Source organism: Enhydra lutris, unplaced genomic scaffold (genome assembly GCF_002288905.1).
Source record: "Enhydra lutris kenyoni isolate GAN:26980312 unplaced genomic scaffold, ASM228890v2 scaffoldscaffold12, whole genome shotgun sequence".
Lineage (NCBI taxonomy): Eukaryota > Metazoa > Chordata > Mammalia > Carnivora > Mustelidae > Enhydra > Enhydra lutris.
In genome coordinates this window covers 64194568-64213338 of record NW_019154096.1, presented here as the reverse complement: position 1 = coordinate 64213338, position 18771 = coordinate 64194568, and the positions used below count along the sequence as shown (strand labels likewise).

General features: G+C 50.7%; 1 protein-coding gene across 3 annotated transcripts in view; it reads left to right on the top strand.

Annotated features, from left to right (window-relative positions):
* The window catches only part of LOC111144798 (nebulin related anchoring protein), a 69231-nt gene extending 50606 nt beyond the window's left edge, over positions 1-18625 (top strand). For all 3 annotated transcript variants that reach the window (XM_022499276.1, XM_022499277.1, XM_022499275.1), the window contains 11 exons: positions 622-720; positions 2638-2742; positions 3083-3190; positions 4072-4383; positions 9841-9945; positions 10717-10815; positions 12088-12192; positions 15465-15572; positions 16785-17096; positions 17838-17969; positions 18521-18625. In XM_022499276.1, coding sequence (XP_022354984.1) covers positions 622-720; positions 2638-2742; positions 3083-3190; positions 4072-4383; positions 9841-9945; positions 10717-10815; positions 12088-12192; positions 15465-15572; positions 16785-17096; positions 17838-17969; positions 18521-18625 — 1590 coding nt within the window. The remainder of the gene's footprint in view (positions 1-621; positions 721-2637; positions 2743-3082; positions 3191-4071; positions 4384-9840; positions 9946-10716; positions 10816-12087; positions 12193-15464; positions 15573-16784; positions 17097-17837; positions 17970-18520) is intronic.
* The last annotated feature ends 146 nt before the right edge of the window (positions 18626-18771 follow it).

Here is an 18771-nt window from a genome sequence, read left to right as displayed (position 1 = left end):
TTGCTGATAATTTCATAGTAAAAATACAGAAGACTAGGATTCTAAGTTCTTTGAGCGCCTGAGGAATCTTACTTAGACCTGCGAGGGCTCTGGGACTTCCACTCGCTTACAGATGCAAGGACAGGAGGGCATGTTGGAAGGCACTGGAAGTGTCATGTGGGCTCACACATTGATCAGAAGCTCTGAGAAAATGGAACTGACCTCACCGTGGGAGTTTAGACTGAACTCTGTGCTTTCTTTTTCCAGTGAAATCTCAAAAGAGAGTGGTTTCTGAACCTGGTGGGTGCATCAGAATCCTCTTTGGAACTTTAAAAGAAACACAGAGGCCTGGGCCCATGGGCTCCAGGGTGGAATACAGGCATTATATATATATTTTTAAAGCCACACAGTTGTTTCTGGGATACCCCCAAAGCTGAGCACCTCTGGGTCTCCCGTGAGCAAAGGTTGGAAGCAAAATGTGGATGTCAGTGGTCACTCACGTTCACAGAGGTCATGAGAGCAGGTGTCAGACTGGGTTCCGGGGATGGACAAGCAGTTGAAAAGTGAGGTTTTGTAACTAGTGTTTATAGCACTTGTTCCGCTTCTGTTTCGGTGCCTTATCACGTCATCTTCCTCCCTCAGAGTAAATACCGTCAGCATCCCCAGTCATTCAAGTACACAGCAGTGACAGACACGCCCAGCCTCCTTCATGCAAAACTCAGCAACCAGATTACCAATGAGGTAAAATTGGATGGCTTTAGAATGGGCTTTTACAAAACTGCTAGATTGTTCAAAATACGCCTGAATATGTGTGGGTCTGGGGCTGGGAGAAAGAACGTGTGTTTGCACGAAAGTCTGGAAAGAACGTCCTAAATGGAATGTAAACATTTTCCAGAAGGGAGGCAGGCCGAGTTGGAAATCGGGTTTAGTCTCTGTTTCCACGGGCAGTCATGGGCCAGCAGCACCAGCATCTCCTGGGGTCCTGTTAGTAGCACCAACTCGGGCCCCACCCCAGACCCACGGAATCCACAAGGTCATTGAGCAGGATCCTTGCGGGTTTCCTCCGTGCTCTGAAGTTGAGATGTACTGATCGGTCGCTCAACTGTTCTGTCTAGGCGCATACTGGCTAACCGCATGTGTACGTGTAGTCGTCCTGATGATCAGCAGAGGGAGGGTGTGTGGTTACTCAGGGGTGGCTACCCAAGGGCGGTCATGTGGTGTGTTATGGGTCAGCCTTCTGGAATTTCTGCCTCCTCCCCTCACCTGCTGTGGGCTCATTTCATTTAATCGTCTCTAGCAGAGAGGCACACAGGGGAAGGAATCTCATGGCATCAGATCATCGTTCCAGCCCCTCTGGCGGCTCTCTTGCAAGTTTGAAATAGAAATTGAGCTTGGCAGAGAATTAAATTTGGCATCGTCCTTAGTTTTAAAAATTCTCCTTCTGACTCTTCTGGAAGTCAGCTGAGACTTGGCTACTTATGCAGTGAGGTTCCACTCTCACCAAAGTCAAAAAGTAAGACAGAGCAGCTTGGGAGAAGAATGCCCCCAAAGGCTTGTGTAGCAACGTTCACAATTTTCAGTTCCTCTGGGGTCTTTCCTGCCTGCTGTGTGAGCTGAGTGCTGTGGGCTAACAGTGCCTCTTACGGCGGCCTCTGGCCTCAGAGAACTCCTCAGCTACAGACCCATTTCTGAGCATGAGAATAGGCGTTTCTGGAACAAGCTGAGGCCTCTCAGGGCAACACTGCAGTGAGTTCGTTCATGGGAGGAGCTGGGCTTTAGGAAAGGATGCAGAACAGAGTTTGGGAGCCTCTCTTCCACCAACAAGAGCTTCTCCTAAATTTCCCAGATCTTAGTATTTATTGTCTTTATACCATATCCTCAAGGGAAAAGAGAATAATGAGAAGAACCTTAATGGTGTTCCTAAATGTATTTTTCTTTCCTCAGCCTATTGTTGAGTAAAGTGTAAGGGAGGAAAAAGAAAAAAAAAACACCTTTTCTTTCCCCATCTTGGGTTCTCAGTGGGGATACTGTCACAAAAGACAGATTAACAAAAGAAAAGCATACGAGTTTATTTAATGTAAGTTTTACACGATATGGGAACCTTTATAAGGAGCTGGAGACCAGAAGAAACAATTAAACTTGAACGTTTTTGTACGAGGTTCAATGAAGAGCGGAAAGTCATGGGCAGATGAGATAGAGTTAAGAATGGGAATCCTGAGGAAGGTCTGTTCACTCAGCTTCCTCTCAGCAGCCCTCCATCTTTGGAGAGAAAGATGCTCGGTTCCTCTGGGTGTAGGGAGGGCGCCTTTCACAGGAGGATCTCATGACCTGCGTCAGGAGAGGAGAGAAGGAAGAGCTCTTCTAACCCCCGCTGTGTCTCACATTTTCAGCTTGAAGTTTCCATATTCCGGGGTAACCTGTCCTGAACCCCGTCAAAAGCAACTTGCAATTCCTTACACATTCCTTTTATGTCACTCAATTTGACTCATGAAAGACTGTCTTTATTGAAAGAAAGATCTTCCCCAAGGCAGCAGGTGTATCCATGACCCAGTGAGGGGCCTTCCGGGAACCTATCTCCCACTTGCAAACGAGGGACCTCCAGCATTGCAGAAACCAAAGCCTTGTCTCCTTGCTTGTTTTCTCTTCTCTTTTACCCAGCGCCTCTATAAAGCAGCCGGAGCAGATGAAATGCACCGCTACACCCTGACCCTGGGGCTCCCCGAGCTGGTCCGAGCGAAAGCAAACGCAGCCAATCTGAGTGACGTAAGCCTTTCTTGTTGCCAAGCTTCGGACGGGCTCCAAAGCCACGCATGTCTGTGGCTGGGATGGGATCTCACAGTGACCCTTCCGGTGTTCCCAGAAACCTAAAAAAAAAAGTCTTTTCGGGACTCACAGTACATACACCTTTTCGCAAGTGTGTTGTGTCCAAATGCGTCAGCGCGCACTACTGTGTGTGCTAATGAGATTGTCTTCGCAAAAGAGAGAGATTTCACTCGTCAGGGATCGATTCTGGAACACTGTATTACAAATGAAAGGGGTAGCCTTTGTTCCCCGAAACATGTCATTTTTTTTTTAAGAAGATCTACATGTGTTCCTACTGTAGGCAAAATACCAGGAGTCTTGGCGTAATCTCCGTGCTCAAGGCTATAAGCTGACAATAGATGCTCTCCCCTTCCAGGCTGCTCGTGTCTCTGGAGATCGAGCTAGTGATGTGAGTTGAATGATATGACCTTCCATCTTGCCTAATGTCTGTTAACTTCATGTAGAACAACGTCTAGGGCTGATTTTCCTGAATTAAAGCAAAGCTATCACCCTGTGAGACAGGATGTCACCTGCAGAATATATTAGTTAGAAATGAGATTCTTTGACGGAGGGAGGGAAAGAAAGACTCTGTTAATCGGGCTAAATTCAGGCAAAGGTCTCCAGCAGGAGAGAGATGATGATCTATTTCTAATTGTAGTTCCTGAGCCACAATCACAACCACCCCCCAACGCCCCAGCCCCCAGTAACATGTGCACTGCCTAACTTCACCTGGAATTTGAAGCAGAACTTGCTCTAGAAACCGTAACACAGCCCTAACACATCTTCCTCTTGGCTTTCTGTAGTTTCACATGTTGGCGTGAGGAATTGCCAGCTGTGTTTCAGCCACTCTGTCGATAGCGTCCATAGCTTTGGGACATGAAGGTGACTTTCTCTTTCCCACAAACAAATCACAGAAAATGTGGACTTCAAATAAACGGATCCTGTCTTTTGGGTTTCATGTTTTGCCAAGTACGCACGGTTAAAGCACAAGTTTCTCTTTTACCTTTTTTGATAAATTCCTTTTGGCCACAGGACACGTTTAAGGGAGTGGGGCCTTTTCTTTGGTTCTGGGGATCTGGTTTTAATTAGATAGGAAGAATGGAGCGATGTTTTAATTGTTCATCCCCCAGGGAGGAAGCATGCTCTCGGGCCAACCTCACTGTGGTTCTTCTTATAATCATCACGTCCTCACGAAAGACTAGGTGATTTTTCTAGAGTCTGCAGTGAAAACGTGCAGATGGAATTGAAGCAGGCTGAATGCCGGCCCCTGACAGCAGTCCTCCCTTGCAGTTTCTCTACAGACATGACTTTGTGAAGGAGCGAGGAAGGCTGATTGGGGTCCGGAGTGTGAGCGACGACCCCCGGCTCCAGCACTGCTGGCGTGTGGGCCAGCTGCAGAGCGAGCTTCAGTACAGGCGTGGGGCGGCCAGCAGCCACGCCCAGTGTCACCTGCCCTTGGACATGGTGCACCTGGTCCATGCCAGGAAGGCCCAGGCCCTCGCCAGTGACCACGACTACAGGACACGGTGCCACGAGTTCACGGCTCTGCCTGAGGACCTGAAGATGTCCTGGGCCAAGAGAGCTCATGCCCTGCAGAGTGAGGTAGGGGGCCTTCGGGCTGCACACCAGCCTTCCTCCTCCCACCAAGACTGGGTGTAATCTCTGCTTCTCCCTTACCCTCCCCACCCCATCAAAACCAGGACTTGCTGGGTCTCCGTGTTAGGTCATCTGAGTTGGAATCAATCAATCAAGTTGTTTCTTGATTGATTAATCAATCAATCAATTAACCAATTAATCAATCAATCAAGAAACAACTGTTTCTTGAGCACCTGCTATGTATCAGGCATCATTCCAGGCCCTGGGGATACCACAGTCAGTAAGAGTAAAAAAACTGCTGTGCTCATGGGGCTTCCACGATATGGGAGGGAGACAGACTATGAGAAGAAGGATACGTAGTATGTCTGATGGTGACACACGTCTGATGGTGATGCATGTTGTGGAGACAGACAAAGCAGGGCGGCGGGGTAGGTGCGAAGGTGTGTGTGGACCTGCACACGTGCAATTTAAAATCAGGGGTGGGGTCCGGGCAGTTACCACTGAAAAGGCGACATTTGAGCAAAGACCAAAGTTGATAAGGGAAGGGGATACCACTCCAGCCAACAGAAGAGCAAATCCCAAGGCCAAGTCCCTCAGTGGGAGGAGCCTCAGCTTATTTGAGAAGCAAGTGGGCGAGTGAGGAGGACGAGGCCTGCAGTGGGGTCCAAGAGAGCTCTGGGGCTGGACGCTGAGTGGTGGGGGTGAAGGTCATGACCGGAAAACAGTAGATCCAATCATGGCTGATGCTGACTGACTGACTGCCATTACTGTCCCTCTTGCTCTCATGCCATGAGGCAGGGACAGTTATGACTCATCTTTAACAGACAAGGTCATGTGGGAGATGCCCAGGCAGGACCGGCCGTAGAACCCACGATCTCACCCACCTTGCTCTCGGGGAGGGAGTTCAAGGCGGGGGAGTCATGCTTCCCACAACCCCAGTGTAGACAACAGACACAGAAGGGAGAGGTCCTCACCCAGGCAAGGGACCCAAACAGGTTGGTGGGGAGCTCCCCCAACGTGTGCCGGAGTCCGTCCCATCCCCCTCCACTCCTCAGCTTCCTCCACTTGGATGTGTTAACAACACAGTGTGGGTGTGGTCAGCACCTAGGAACCCGCTAATGAGGCAGTGTGGGTATGGTCGGCACCTAGGAACCCGCTAACCACCCAGTGTGGGCGTGGTCGGCACGTGTGAAGCACGTGTTGTGCAGCAGGTGCTGTGCCACGAGACCGGGCTCATGCTGTCTCTCTATACCTCGGAGCAGCCCTAAGAGGAAAGAACTCTCATTTTAGAACACAGCCCGTGGGACTGTTGTCACATTAACCCTTCCCATCCATATCAGGGTTTCTCAACTCCAGCAACCTGGATGTTCTGGGCCAGAGAATTCTTTGCTGTGGGCCCCACCCCGTGCCTTGCAGCATCCCTGGCCGACTGGTTGGTCTATATGAAGCACCCAGTGTGGCGTCTGGTCCATAGAAACGGGCCAGGAAGTGTAAGCTATTTGGATTGTTCTCTACACCAAGCCTTACAATTACGGTTGTCTTTAGGGCAACGACTGCTCTTAGGTTGAATGATGTGGCACAGGTAGAAAATCATAAACACATGAGTGGGGGTTACTTATGAGTCAGGGCGGTGATGGTTTAAGGATCACCTAATTATTCATCACAGTCTGCTGGAAGAGCAGCCACACAGGGTTCACGAGCAAGTCCAGTGTGGAGAAGGGGGAGCTCACGGGGCTCCATACAGAGGGCGTGGTCACCACCGCGCCCGCTGCGTTCTGCTGGAAAGGCCTTCCGCTTGCTAGATGGCCAAGCCCCGTCTGCAAGAAGAGCTCGCGGCCTGACCCTCTTGTCAGTGGGCTGTTCCTTGGAGACAGGGAGGGGGAGACAAACCTCTGGGGCAGGGCATATCCCAGAGGGAGATACATAGGCCATCTAGCACCGAGCTGGGAACCCGAAGATGTTGGTCGGAAGCCCCTCTTTGAAACTTACGGGCTATGTGTCCTCGAGGGGTCTCTTCACTTCCTAGGCAACAGAAGATCAGAGAGGGTTGATTTGATTGGTGACCTCAGATTTCAGGGTTTGTGGGTAGATGTTTATAAGAAGGTGGCGTCCATATATTGTGAGTTTTTTTTTTTTTTTTAGCTAAGTGAGAAAAAAAAAATTACCTCAAGCTACCATTTATATCACTTTTTTTTTTTTTCTGAAAAGAAAGGATATTTTAGCCCTAAAGCCAGTAGGAAGAATAATTTAAAAAGAAGAGGACTTTCCAGGAAATGGTGGTTGGCACCCTTAAACGGACGTTTTATGAGATAGGCTGTAGACTACAATTTTGAATGCTGAGAACCTGTTGCTTAACTTTTAAAATCACCGTGTTGTGCTTCATACATGGCTTTATAGATCTGAAGTTTGATAGTTTGGGAGTGTGGATTCCAAGCTGCTATGAACAGAGGACACCCCATAAAGCCCAGCTGCTTTTGAGGCTTCTGTTTTCTTGTGGTCGTTATTGAAAATCTAATTTCATGTGGTTATGATGCATAGGAAAAGGAACAAAGGCTCTATGTGTGTTCATTCAATTCAGCAGAGTCTGGGGGAGGAGCAGGACCCCTGGCCTGCAGCTGCTTCTCCTGCCTTCTCCTACCTAGGCCAGAAAGAAAGCTGTGGGTTGGGCCAGAGGGAGCCAAGAGGTGCTCACCTCTCTGGCGAAGGTTTCAGGCCATGATGGCTCAAGCCTTGCCTGTCCTGTGCTTGGCTCTGGAACGTATCTGAGACTCATACTCTGCCCAGGGAATGCTCTACTGTTAATGGCCATGATTTTGCACAGAAGCTGCAGGGAGACCTGAAAAACACCTGCAGGGACTGTCAAGGAGACAGCCCTGGCCCCACCTTTTACAGCTGCATGACCTTGGGCAGACTCTGTAAGCATTTTGAGCCTCAGTTTCTCCATCGGAAACAATAATAACAATAGCTAAAATGTATAGGATGTCTATTCTGAACCTGGCATTTGCTTCAATACTTTGCACGAACTATCTCATTTAGTATCTAAGTATGTGCTGATATGACTCCCATTTTTGCAGATGTGGTGACTAGAGTACTGTGATTTTAAATAACTTGCCCAGGGTCACAGGCTGTCAGGGAAATGACTTGCTCCAGACCTCACCACAAGTCAGAGTGGAAGCTGGGCTCTGGTCTCCAGACTCCTGGTTTGGTGCTCTTTGGCTCCCTCCGGTGGCTGGATTAGGAACCCAGGCTCTCTGGCTCCTGCGGGTTCTGTTAAGGACCCTCTGTCTGGTTCACCCAGAGAACAGCCATCCATGGCTCTTCTGAATCTGAACAGTCCCTTGAACACCAAAATTGTTCTGCAGATGTGTATAAGAACCCCGCCTTTGCAGGGTGGTGTGAACGTTGCGTGAGGTGATGAGTCTAAGGCAAACCACAGTTGGCAAGAGGGTGATTATAAAGCAAACCTCTCCAGAGGGTGAGTATAAAGATTTTCATTAATAGGACCCAGATACCTCCTCTCCCGGTCACCTCCTGGGTGCAGTTGTTGACATTGTTAGGAATTGGGGACCCAAAACTGCAGCCTGTGCTCCAGAACAAGGGTGCCAGGAACCCCCACGTAAGAATCTGAAGGTGGCTTCCAGGCCTTAATCCGGGCAAGGGAAAACAGCAAGACGGCCATCTGGGAAAGCCAGGTGCAGCCGGACAGCGTGAGAGGGTCTCTTATTATCTTAGAATCCTCCTTCAAATCCTTCTTTGGGTAGCTGATTCTTCTCGACTCCCCTCCTCTCTCCCCTTCTTTCATCGTGAAGTCCGGGGCAGGCATGTTGTTTTTAGGGTCTGTGTGAATAGTCAAACCTGGGCTGGGAGCTGAGATATCAAGAGACAATCCATTTATAAGAGAGTCTGAGGCCCAGTCAGATCTTTGGGGAACCAGCATCTTGCTTTCTGACTTACCTGCCATTGTACTGCTCAGCGCAACAAACGGCGAGTTGAAAGCGCGCTCCCCACTTCATCTTGCGTATGAAAGGAGCAAGGCCCGGCTGTGAAGAGGCCCTGTAGGATTATTCTCTCTAACTTAGAAATTTATCCAATTTTCTCTGTTCTTTATCAGAGTGGAAGGCAAAAGCTTTGCCGGTGTAGACCGAAAGATCGCGGCATACAAAGCAATCTCACTGACATGGGGTTTTGAGACCTGCTCCTGAACTTGAGTGATGTCTCCCTTCACCAGTTGGAAGGCAGAGTGGAATTTGCACAGGAGCATTAACCAGCAGACAGTAGATCAGAAACGGACCCTCTTTGAGGCCAGCTGTGAGGGACGCTGTGAATCCTGAAATGAAAGGAAACTAAAAAGGCCAGAAGACTGGTTTCTGGAGTGGTATTTGGCGTTACAGCAGAGCTTATATCTAAATTAGAGAAACGCTATCAACCTCGTTGAGATCCAGATTTTAGATTTCCTTGGAGAGTCCTTTTCCACCTTTAAAAATGCCTAATTTCCATAAAGTAGAGAAGAAAAGCATTCCTACACCCGTCTTGTCCTAGGTAATGGTGGGCAGATCGTGGAAGGGTAATAAGATTTAACGTGTTAGGAGACTCCTAATCAGACCTATTGTCCCACTCACCGCTTAGGATTTTCACCCAGGAATGCTGCTGTAGTTCTAATCTTCTGAGTCCTTAAAATGAAGAAAATGGATGAGACCTAGCCCGTCATTGTGATATAAGCAAATCCCAAGCCAACAGCAGGAAGGGGAGGTAAATCCAGGCACAAAAAAATTAAAATGCCTCTCATGCTTTGGGCCGGTTGTATCTAAGTGTGTGTGGTCCTTAGAGTCCTGCTGGCATTGTCTCTGCCCCCTCGCTCCCCCCCTACCACCACGAGACAAAACCAGATCCAACGCATTGAGTGGCCTTTGCTCTCGAGGCCTCTCAGGAGTTCTCATGAGAACAGAAGGGTTGTGATGACCTTCAGCTATCACAGAGAGAAACTGAGTCACATTTTGGTAAAGCGATTTGCTCTGAGTCCCAGCAGGTTTGACCCAGGGCTCTGGGCCCTTTGATCACCTGAAGGTGGGTAAAACTGTTCTCTTTAGGCAGGCAGGAAGGCGGGCAGGCAGTCTCCTCGCTGCCAGAAGGGAACAGAATAATCCAGGCTGATGGCTGGGCTTGGGTGTGGGTCTCTACTCTTTTTTTAAGCAGTCATGTGCATCCATTCCCTTGACTTCTAACCCTGCCCATTCACAGGTGGGGCCTGCTTGGATCTTTTCTGCATGACCCATTATTTAATTCCTGGCAGAGTACATACCCTTGTACAGTTTGACTTAATGATGTGCACAATGCACTCTGAATGAAGATGTTGACGTGTTACGATGAAGATGAATACAGACGCTATTACAAATCAAGCACCTTGAAATAACCTGATGGTCTTTGGCCCTCTGTTGGTAAAAGCCAATGATCTTCTTCCCGCAGTTTCGCTACAAGTCAGACCTGATGGGCATGAAGGGAGCGGGATGGCTGACACTGAGTTCCCCCCAGCTAGAGAGTGCGAAGAAGGCTGGAGAACTCATCAGCGAGGTACCACTCACCCAACTCTCTCATAAATGCAACCTGGCATTTATTTCCTCCTGAAGAGGGAACCTGTTTATGGGGTGAAAACCCCAAGAGGACCCCATGGCCACTAGACCCCCAGTTTTTTCCTGGCCTTTTGCAACCAAATCACAAGACAGAACAAGGTTTCCCTCCAAATGAGTTCACTCGCTGGGGAGTGAAATTCATGTTCTGTACTGGGCAGTGAGAGACAGATGATGCACTAGAAGATTCCCGGTAGGTACATTAGATGGCTATGAGCTAAACTGGCTCATTGTTTTCTTGGGGGCAGAATTTGCCATCCACCTACAGAATTTATGCAAAGCGTTGTGTCTGCGGTTATCTGATTTCAGATAACATCACGCACTGCAGAGGGATGGTTACCTTTACCAAACTCCCCACGATATTGCTGGCCTGCAGATTCAGGCCTGGGGATCCCCTCAAGGGTGGCGCTGCGTCCTTCCATCTCTTAGTAGCCAAACTGATTTGGACGGGGTCTGCATTGATGCTGAGTCCTTCCCTCTACTGAATTCCTTTCCTGTGATATGCCTTGGAATTGTGCAGGAGCGTGAATACTTGTAAAATGCTCCTTATCACAGAGACAGCTTAGAGACCCTGTGAGGTGCCCACCAAGAAGAGAGACTTGTTTTTCAGTGGTGGCATCGGCACATCCAGTACCCAGTGGGTGGAGTGAAGCCACATTCAGAAAAATACATCGTATTCAACTGTTTCGTGGGAATCCGTGTCTTTCCCTTATAGACCAAATACCGTAAGAAACCAGATAGTATCAAGTTCACCACGGTGGTTGACTCCCCAGACCTGGTTCATGCCAAGAACAGCTACATGCATTGCAATGAGGTGGGTATGTTTTCATCATCAACTGTAGGTGCCCAGGAGTGGGTAGTGTTGCTCAGTACTCAGTGCTTAAGAGCACGGGCTTGGGATAGATGGGAATGCAAACCTTCTGTCTACTACCTGGGTGATGTAGGGCCAGTTAACTTGTTCTCTCCTAACCTCCATTCCCTTATTTGAAAGGAGGGCAATTAAGTGAATTAAATGAGAAATAAATAAATAAACATATGTGAACCTTTTAGCAAGTATGGGGAACGTAGTAGGTCCTCAATACAGGCTCCTTATTATGGTTTGGTTCATAATCATAACAATATTAATACTGTGTATTATTGATGATCTTTTACTAACACTAGATGAGATACATCTGAATTATTGATAGATGGTAATGGAATTAAAAGCTGAACATAACCCAGTTAGAAAAAAGAAAGAACAGCTATATTAAAGGCTTCTTTCTGTTTCTGTTCTCTCTGTATGATTTAGCCTCATTTCTTCTCTCCTATATTTATTTTGAAGTATAGGAACTTAAATATTTTTTCTCTGACCTCGTCGAGGGATTTGATTTTGCACACACAGTGACAAAGCTGACCCCTGGTCACACAGAGTCCAAATATACCGACAGGTTCACGTTCGTGAAGCCCAAACTGAATTTGGAAAAGGATCAGAATATTCAATACTATATTATCCTCTCTAAAAGGAGATGAGACTCTATCCTGTTCTAAAATTCTTTGTAGCTCTTAGATCACTGCTCTAAAAATAGCAAGTATGAGAAAGCTTGAGTTTTAAACTTGTGTCTTCCTGGGACCCAGGTAGACTCTGAAAACTTTAATTTTCTTAAAACATATTAAGACATTTTAGGATTAATGGTTGTGTCTTTTTATTATTAAGATTCATTTATTATTAAGCAATAAGGGCATTAATCCTTCTTCATACTAGTAGAAAACTTAACAATACTCAATTGCTAAGAGTCTCAAAAGAGCCCCACACCTTATACTGTTTGTAAAACCACACAGGGAGGCCAACCAGGATGCTGGTTTGGGGCCTATTTGGAGCAGATCTTGATAAATATTTAAATGGGGGCTACTTACCGCCAGCCAACCCTCCCTGACTCTCGGCCCATGGGCGCGGTGGGTCCGGTGGTGGGTTCTGGAGGGATGCTCTCCCGTGGGCAGGGCTGGGTTCTGTCCCATGGCACCCGGTGGGGGAGGGGCAGCCTGCTTCTCACCCATAACCTCGGCCAGCTGCCTGTTTTGCATTGACCGCAGCCTGTCTCCCCCACAGCGCCTGTACAGGCTGGGGGATGCGGAATCCCTGCACAGGTACACCCCGATCCCCGACCACCCGGATTTCGCCCGAGCCCGCCTCAACGCACTGCATCTGAGTGACGTAAGTGGAGCCATGCTTTGTGGGGCGCGCCCCTCCTTCTGCAAATGTGTCTACACCCGCACTGGATTGTATTTGTTGGGGGGAGAAAAGTCCCAGGAAGGAGAGGACTTGAGACAGGAAGAACCCAGAACCAAGAGGGAGACAGATAGCACGTGTGAGTCTGAGCCACTTTCCTCTCCGGGCCCCAGTTTCCTCAACTGGAAAATAGGATGGAGCAGGGCCCACCGATGTCGGCGGCTCCTTCCGGCTTGAAAACTCTGGTTCCGGGCGCGATGGGTGAAGGCTGCCGTCAGGGGCTCCCCTGGCCCTGGCAGGTGTAGACCCCTGCTCCGTTTCTTTCCCGGACACGTCTCCTCGGAGCCGGGTGACTCGGCAGGCCCGGCGGCCCTCTCTCGCCGCGCAATTGTCGTCCATCGGGCACAAACACAAGCGGCCCCTTTGTGCAGGAGGCGGCGGCCTCCACACTTCTGTCCCCCTCAGATGTCTGCCCTTTGCGTGCATAACCAAGATGCTGTTTCCTAAACCCGGGCGTGTTGTTAGCGGGGGTTGGAGGCCCCGGTTGCCACAGAATAGGCCGCCGATCGGCCGGCGAAGCTGTGATCTGGGGATGACAGGTAGGCGGGCGGCAGAATCAAACGACGGCGTCAGATCAGAATCACACAGGCTGAGTGTGTCGGCCTGGGGCCGCGCGGGGCCTCCCAGAGTCCAGCCATTCTTCCCTCCCTGGCCTGGCCATTGTGTCCTGGGGCTGCGCGCGGATCGACAGCTGCTCCCGCGCCCCCCAGAGGTGGCTGCCTCGCGGGGGGCGGCGCCAGGCGCCTTCTAGTTAGCGTGTGTATTAGTTTGTGGCGTTTGTAAAGCCCTGTGGGATCCCACGCGGTGAATGCGACGGTGCTTTGTAAATATGAGTTATTATGACCATTTGAGGCTTTTGAGGGATGTGTGAGTGATAATTTTAGAACAGCAGCTCTGGTGGGCTGACCTCCATCTGGGGGAAGCGGGACCTCCCCCTCAGCAGAGCTGGGACAAAACCTCCATGGCGTTCGTGCTCCGAGGATGCGGGGGGAAGGCCCGGCCTCCGCCGGCCGCTGGGATTGGAAGCCCTGAGCCGGGAAAACCGGGGTGAGACTGCTAGTCCCTTTGGGGCCCGGCGGAAGGAGGACAGCCACCCTGGGCTGGCGACAGACGCCTCTCGGCTCACGAGGGATGCCAGTCTGCAGAGTCCCGGAGCTGAAATGAGCCGCTGGGGCATGTGGGATGTGGGGAACTCGTGAACCTCTTTTGAAAGAGCACTTCTTCGGGGGCGTGGAGAACGCTCACAATTGGATCAAGTGCTCTGTGAGGAAGATGTGCGGGGAGAGTGACCTTCCTGGGCAAAGAAAGCCGTTGAGATGTGTAAGGCAGCCGAAATAACTAAAAATCAAATGACTCTAATGTGTGAGGATGAGGACAAAACTGCGCCCACTGTGATAAAGAAGAGGATGCCCAGGGTTCCAAATCAAAGGGCCTACGGAATCTAAAGGCTCCCAGTGGCAAGGCAGAAACCTCAACAGAATAAAAAAAAACTCAGGCAGGAAGTGATCGCCATCAAGCAAATAGTATACAGGGGGAAGGAGCAGGGGACAGGGAGGGGGCGCCTTGGGGAGAACCCCAATTTCGGCCCCTTGCACTAGGTGAGCCTCCGTTGTGGAGGCTGGAGAGCTGGGGTGCATCAGACGCCAGAGTGGGGTGACGTCGGAGCTTGGTGCTGAGGAAAGTTTGGCGTCCTTGCCTAGCCCTGATCCAGCGTGGAGACCCTTTGTAGGAAGTCGCCAGCTGTCCCTTTCCCAGGGGATGCTAAGGGCTTGGACTCTATTTGCTGTATATGCTACTGTTTGTGGGGCCACCGTATCAGGGGCGGAATGCTAAAGGTGATGCTTGCTCTGTCCTTATCTGAATGTTGCTCTCTGTCTACCTATCATTCCATCCTGCCTGCTCCATCCATGGTGATCCAGTAAACTGAATCCTCGGGGCTATGTGTGACCCATCAATTAGGCAAATAGGCCCCTGAACACAGCAGGTATTTGGCTCGTGGTTGGTGGGTTTGGATGTTGGAGTTGGAGATGATGATGATGGTGAAGGGGTGAAGATGATGGAGGGTGAGCTCCACAACAATGTGGCTCCTTCTCCGTGGGCCCCTCTGGCTCCAGGCCCAGTTGTGCAGTGGTGCGAGGCCCTTTGCTTTTTATCTGCCATCCCTCCTTTGCTTAATCCCCTCAATCCCCTGTAGATCATAGCCTCAGCCATGACCTCTATTTCCAAGTGACAAAAGTAAGGTTCTTCAGGGGCCTCCTGATCTGCTGTGACTCTTGGAATGAGTGAGGCCCTGACACGGTCTGGGGCTGTCACTTTGTCGTCTGCTGCTGATGTGTCTCACCTGCTGTCCCCCTTCTCTGTGGCCGAATAAAGGACAGCCCTCCGCTGGGATCACCAGATGGTTCCTTTCATGGAGCCATTCCCTTATCTTAAAAAAAAAAAATAGTAGCTACATGAAGGCATGGGAGATTTTGATGCTCTCTCTGGTATGTGGGTCTACCTGAGGACCAAGAGGATGTGATTACAGACTCCCGGAGGGTGTGTGAGAACAACTTCAAAAGGGAAAAAATGAAAGAGGAAGATGTGAAATACATGGGTCAGGAACTCGGTCAGGTTCTTGGCAATCAATTTAATTCAGGTGAAGGCTCTTCCTCCCATGTGGGCACCAGGGGGCTACCTGTGGGAGGCGTAATGCTTCATTGTGATGGTGGGACTCGGCTTCAGAAGTAGCCGAGGGGGCCCCCAGGAAGTCATTGGAGCTAACAAACACATGGGTGCCTGGACCCAAGGAATGGAGAGCTTTTAGCATGAGGGAAGAAGCAGAGTTCTCAAACTTTGAGTTCTGGTATCCAGAAGCTGCAGACCCGAGGCACTGAAAGTGAATGCAAAGACAGGAAAGAGTAGGACAGGTCCTCTGGTACCACCAGGATGTAGCAAATGAGCCAGACTCACAGACCCCAGACCCCCCAGAGCAGGGCCTGATGCTCAAACCAGGAACTTAGAGCTGAGCCCCCTGTGGCCAGCCCCACCAGTCCCAAGAGCTTGGGGAGCTCCTTGGGATGGATGTGAGGCCATGGCTCTGTCCTTGGACACCTGCAGGGTGGAGGGTATGCATTCCTTCCTGCTCAGAGCTAAAAACATACTAGGTATGGGGTTCTCACTCCCTGTTCACTCAGTTTTCTGTTTTCCCCATCTAGAAAGCCTACAGAAGCTCTTGGGAGCAGACCCGGGCTGGCGGCTATGACTTCAGGCTGGATGCCATTCCATTCCAGACTGCCCGGGCGTCCAGGGAGATTGCCAGTGATGTAAGACCTTGGGCTCCCTGTCCCTCTGTCACTAATAGGTCTGACTGCTTTTCCCAGTTCTGTTGAAAAGCAAACCACCAAGCACCCAAACCTGACAAGTATTTCAAATGAAATTAAAAATAGGCCCTTAGTTTCTAGAACCTTAGCCAGAAATTTCAGGTTGGGGAGGACACTCTTAGAAGTTGACGTATGGGTCCCTAGAAGTGAACTAACATGTGACTGATGTGTTAATCCACAATAAAGGGACTTCTAGCTGAAGTGCAATGTGACAGGGTAGAAAGAGATTGAGTTTTTCCCCTAGATTGATTTTGAGTTCAAATCTTGGCTCAGTCACTTGGGACGTGGCTGTGTAGTGTTGGGCAAGTTGCTTACATTCTTCGAAAGCTCACATCTACATCTGTGAAATGGGGATACAATTTTCATCTCCTAGGATCAATGTAGGACTGAAAACAACATGGTTTCCAGTGCCATGCAAGTAACAGGTGTTCAAAACATGGCAGCCATTTTTATGGAAAAGGAAGGTAGATCGCGGATCACTCGTGAATAGCTCGCATCTGCCCACAATCGGTCCAGAAATCAAGAACAAGCATTCAGAAACATTTTTGGCAACCAGTCGTTGTGACAACCAAGCCTGTGACCCGGGGACTCGTCTGCGGCAGGGCAGAGGCTGGCTTGGGTGTTACCACGACATACGAATGAGATGCTGTAGAACCACCTTTGGGTCTTTGATGGATTGGAAATTCAAAAACCAAAACAAAATGAATCTGATCCTTCCCTATAGATAGTTTGAGGAACCCTGGATGGGGTCCCTGGAGGCTGGGAAGAATCAAAGGAAGAGTGGCCGCTGAGAGAGTGGGCGCGCTCCTCTTCCTGTTGAGTTATTCACTACAGCAGCCTTAGTACCCCCAGCTGCCGCTCGCTGGGCACGAACCTAAATCTCAGCCCCCAGCTCACTGAATCCTCTCCGTGTCCCGTGGGGTGGAGGGTCGTTCTCCCATTTTATCGGGTGAGGAAATGGAGGCTCAGAGAGACTCAGTAACTGGCCCCAGGCCACACAGCTAGAAGGTAGCAGAGGGAGCTCTAGATTCCAGGTCTGCCTGAATCCGAAGCTGTCCTCTTACCCTGTGGTGCACTTCCTGCTGAGAATCCTGTGGGCTGGTCCGGGAGGGCAGGCAGGTCCCCAGGACCCATCTCTGCTTCTCTGACCTGCAGTTCCGGTATAAAGAGGCCTTCCTACGGGACCGGGGCCTGCAGATTGGTTACCGCAGCGTCAACGACGACCCAAGGATGAGGCATTTCCTCAGCGTCGGCAAACTCCAGAGTGACAATGAGTACAAGAAGGATTTTGCCAAGAGTCGGTCCCAGTTCCACAGCCGCCCGGACCAGCCCGGCTTCATCCAGGCCAGGAGGAGCCAGCAGCTGGCCAGCGACACAGGCTACAGGCAGCCCCTGCCCCAGCCCACCTGCGACCTGGAGCAGCTAGGCCTGAAGCACGCACAGAAGGCCCACCAACTGCAAAGCGATGTGAGCTATCCGCCATGCCCCCCACTCCCGCCCAGCCAAGCCCCTCCTCCCCTGCCTCGGCCACCACACAGCATGGCCCTTGACCTTCAAGGGGGAGCTGGGCCGAGATAGAATCTGGGAGACCTAACACTGTAGAGCCAGAAGGACTAATAATTCTAATTTGTGGAGTCTCTACCGTGGACCAGGCCCGCTGCCAAATGCTTTTTCAAGCACAGCGTCCTGGAGCTTCCACAGCAACCCGTCCCTGCCTCAATTTCCAGATGAGAAAACGCAGGCCTGGAAAGGTTAGGGAACTGACTCAAGATCACCCAGCGAAAGGGGTAGGCCTGGGATACGAACCCCATTTGGTTTGATGTGAGAGCTCAAGCTTTCAACGGTTCTGCCACATTGTTTCTAAGAGGTCTTAGCCGGTCCCTAACTCTGTCCTTGCACTTTCCCTGGGAGGCAGCTGAAGCCCAGAGAAGGAAAATGGCTTTCCTGAGGCCATGGAGAGAGTCAAGGTGGGAGCTCAGACTTGAACCGATCCTCCCCACCCTCGGCCCCCAGTGTCACTCCTGTTGCTTGAGTCAAAAGATGCAAAGCCCAGGGACATGCCGGCCTGGCTCATAGCACATCGGGCCCTCCGCACAGCAGCTGTAGGAGGAGTTCGCTCCCCTTGTCCTGGCTTTACTGACAACGGCATATGTTCCACCACCCCAGACCCTGCTGACCTATTTGTCTTGCTTCCCTCCGTCCCCTAAGGTCAAGTACAAATCTGACTTGAACCTGACCAGAGGTATTGGCTGGACACCTCCCGGCTCCTACAAAGTGGAAATGGCTCGGCGGGCGGCAGAACTGGCCAAGGCGAGGGGCCTAAGTCTCCAGGGGGCTTCTGTGAGTAGCCAGCTGCAAACCCGCCCCAGCCGGCAAGGCCGTGGGGAAAGGCAGACTCATTGTTTCTTTTCAAACTTTATTTTTGGCCAAAGGTCAGCCGGCTCTGAAGAAGTGAGGAACACAGCTGGGGCAAGGCGCCTAATTTCATGGGTCTGAGATGGCCGGGCGGATGACACCCGGGTTAAACTTCCTGCAGGGTTTTCTCTGAAGTCATAGCCATTAGTTGTGCGGAGACAAACCTACCGAGGCTCCTTCAATCGCGAGCCACGGCAGCCCAGGCTGCGCTCACTGCTGGCTCGTTACGTGCGTAGAAAGGGTCAGGGACTCGCTGGCTGCAGCGGTCTGGGTTTTGAACCCTACTTTGTTCTGAAGAAAGACACCACGTCTAAATGAGAGATTGGCTTTGCTTCTTTCTCCTTCTTGCCTCGAGGATCCTTTCTCTTGGGGAGTGGGGGAGGAGGGCCAGGGCGGGGTGGGGTAGCATCTCTCATCCTGTGGGAGCCGGGCGGAAACTTCACCCTGACTCAGGGACGTGTGTTTGATTTCCGCAGGGGGGGCCAGAGGCTGTGGGGCCCACGGATAATCAGAGGGGGGATGTGAACCCAGACGCCATGGAGATTCTACATGTCAACAGGAGGAAGGTTCTGTCGTTGTGAGTGAGCTGCGTCCGCCCAGGATTCTTGGGAAAGAGGCTCAGGAGGAAAGGTGCCCAGCAGAGACGTGCTTCCGTTCGAGTGAGCTGAAAAAACCGTGCGGCAGCCCTCCCCTGAGCCCCCTTTACTAAAACAACGACTCTCAGAAA